This window comes from Pistacia vera, unplaced genomic scaffold (genome assembly GCF_008641045.1).
Source record: "Pistacia vera cultivar Batoury unplaced genomic scaffold, PisVer_v2 Contig400, whole genome shotgun sequence".
Lineage (NCBI taxonomy): Eukaryota > Viridiplantae > Streptophyta > Magnoliopsida > Sapindales > Anacardiaceae > Pistacia > Pistacia vera.
The window spans coordinates 199391-202500 of NW_022196225.1; the positions used below are offsets into that span (position 1 = coordinate 199391).

The 3110-nt window shown below is 32.2% G+C and overlaps 1 protein-coding gene across 1 annotated transcript; it reads left to right on the forward strand.

Moving 5' to 3' along the window:
• Positions 1 to 425: 425 nt before the first annotated feature.
• LOC116141792 (GDSL esterase/lipase At5g45670-like) lies at positions 426 to 2620 on the forward strand. The gene is made up of 3 exons (XM_031427270.1): positions 426 to 794; positions 1083 to 1213; positions 1892 to 2620. The coding sequence occupies exons 1-3, from the start codon at positions 551 to 553 to the stop codon at positions 2618 to 2620; spliced, it is 1104 nt and encodes a 367-aa protein (XP_031283130.1). The 5' UTR covers positions 426 to 550.
• The last annotated feature ends 490 nt before the right edge of the window (positions 2621 to 3110 follow it).

Consider the following 3110-nt stretch of genomic DNA (forward strand, 5'->3'; position numbering starts at 1 on the left):
TCTTTTCTTCATATCAACGCGTTTGGCTGTTCCGCGTTCGCATTCAATCAAAGTCTAATGTGACAGCTTCAGTAGATATCAAATACCGGACATCCTGATTCTTTTTAAAATAAAAGTTTAGTCAAATTTTGACCCTTTTTATTTCCTCCTTTTTTTCATTCGTAAAAAGGGGATCACCTCAACTCCTCGTGGAAGGAGTGAGCCACTAAAAAGTCTAAAATATTATAAACCCAACCAGACAATTTTTATCTATTTTATAATCTTCTTCTCGATTCTGCAGTAATGTAAAAATGAAAGTTGCAGTCCCACTTCTCACCGACCCATTGAGTGCTATATTATTTTTCCTGTAATGGATGACAGTATTTAATCCACATGGACATCCTTCACGTTCTCCATTTCTAATTCTCCTTTCTTTCTTTCTTCCTCCTCAAAACTCATTCTTCATCTCTTATAACAACAATTTCATTTCATTTTTATCAAATTCAATTTCTCATTTCTCTTTGATCAACCCTTTTCCCCTTATCTCTTCAACATCAACTTTAACCTCTCAATGGCATGGGGGACTAAAAAATGGCATCTAGTGATGTTGATTTTGAACTTGTCGACTATTTGGGTTGTTCATTGCGTTCAAAAAGTTCCTTGTTACTTCATTTTCGGAGATTCGTTATACGACAATGGAAATAATAACAATCTTCCAACCAAGGGTAGAGCCAACTACCCGCCATATGGTGTTGACTTTCCTCAAGGGCCAACAGGAAGATTTACCAATGGCCGAAACCTCGCTGATATTTTAGGTTCAATTCTTCTTTTTTCATGCATTTTCTTCTGTATATTTAACGGGGATGATTACCATAAACCCCCTAAAGTTTTAGAAATAAGAAAATTCCCCTTATCATGTACAATAAACATCATTAATTTTGCTAAGCTTGTTGCAGGGATAGTTTTTGTTATTTTTGAAACTTCGAATAGTTTTACTAGTGGGTTTATAGTAATTTTCTCTGTTTAAAATTACTTTTGTTCATTTTTTTTTCCCTCAAATTATTATCCAACAACTAACTTAGTCATATTTATTGTTGTTGTAGCTCAACTTCTAGGATTTGAAAATTTTATACCAGCTCATGCAGCTAGTAAAGGTGATCAAGACATTCTGAAAGGTATAAATTATGCATCTGGAGGAGCTGGAATTCGTGAGGAAACTGCAACAAATACCCTGGTAAGTTTGGACAAAGCCTGTGCCATTATAAAACTTAATTTATATGTAATATACACTAGTAGAATTTTTTGGATTGGTTGAAGTTCTTTTAAGAATATGTATATAAATTTGATGGTTGATGGAAGAAGTACATAAAATACAGAAAATCTATTTAGTAATTAAGAAGACAAAATCTTAAGTTTAGGAGACTTATACATATATATATGTACACACACACCATCTTATATTTCAATGAATTTTAACAAACCTTGACTAAATAAATTAAGAGATGATTTAAATCTCAAAAAATTAGAAAATTGGATAAAGAAAATACCTATTTAGGTCTAAAAATAAGTGGCGTCCTAAAAGAGATTTTAAAATATAAAAATAATAAAACTATACTTACAACTTTTTTATATAATTTTTTTATACAACTTTGAAGTGATAGTTCGTGATTGGCCAGTTTAACTGTAGTTTTAAACAAGGAATTAAGTAAAAGGTATTTGTAAAATTTATGGGTAATTATCAGGAAAAAAAAAAAAAAAAAAAAAGACATTTTAAAACCTATTTAACTGGAGTATATTAAAAAGTGGGACTTATTTAGTTTAACAGCAGGGGGTCAACAATTCTACTCTTGTTAAAATTTCAATTTACAGTTATATCTATATTCCTCAAATTTGATTATAATTAATTTGACAGGGAGCTGTAATTAGCATGAACAAGCAATTAGAAAATCATCAAAATATAGTCTCGCGCATTGAAAGCATATTAGGAGATAAGGAATCGGCTTCAGAGCACCTAAGCAAGTGCATTTGCATAGTTGGAATCGGCAGCAACGATTACATTAACAACTACTTGTTGCCTGAGTTTTATGATACAAGTCGCCAATACACACCAGAGCAATATGCGATTGCTCTCACTCAACAATATTCTCAACAATTAAAGACTTTGTACAATTATGGAGCAAGAAAAGTAGCCCTATTCGGATTAGGCCCCATTGGATGTTCACCGGGCAGCGTCGCGATGTATGGCGCAAATGGATCTTTATGTGTAGACTACATAACCAAAGACATTCAGCTGTTCAATTCCAGGCTTAAATCGCTAGTTGATGATCTCAATAACGATCTCAAAGACGCAAAGTTTATCTACATTGATTCTTATGGGATACTGGGATCTCTACTCGCTGGTGTAGATGGATTCTTAGTGAACAATAGTCCATGCTGTGAAGTTGCCAATTTGAAGATGCATAATGGTGTTTTAACGTGTATTCCTTCTTCAAAGCCGTGTGTTACTAGATCTTTGCGCGTGTTTTGGGATGGAACACATCCATCTGAGGCTGCAAATTTATATTCAGCTGCAAGATCATTCACTGCTATACTTACTTCGGATGCTCACCCATTTGATATTCACACACTAGCTGAACTTTAGTGGATTAAGTTTTCACTGTAGTGTGAATAATGTTATTATATTTTTGTCACTTGGATATCAATAATTCTATCTCTATTTCAAAATTTCTCTTTCTCTGTCAATTTGCTGTTATCAAAGAGTATGCCTGCTTAGTTTAACACAAATTTGCTCTTGTACCATGAGTGTCTGTTCAACCAAGTAAATATTATCTAACACAAATGTCCGTTCACCTCTGGGAATTTACTTTTAAACTTTATGCAAATGTTTGTCACTAAAATATGTTACAGCTTGAAGGGACCTAAAAGATGTAAACTGATTTAAATCATTTACCTAATTTCTACATGTAAAGAAAAGAGAAATCTATCTCTTACGAAAGTCATATAGAAAAGAGTGAATTGATTTTATAATTGATTTACAAAAATTATTTTTATTTTCTTATACATACATACATATATATTTATATATAAAAGCTTTATATTTGTAGTAGATAAATTTAGTCCAATTAAAATTT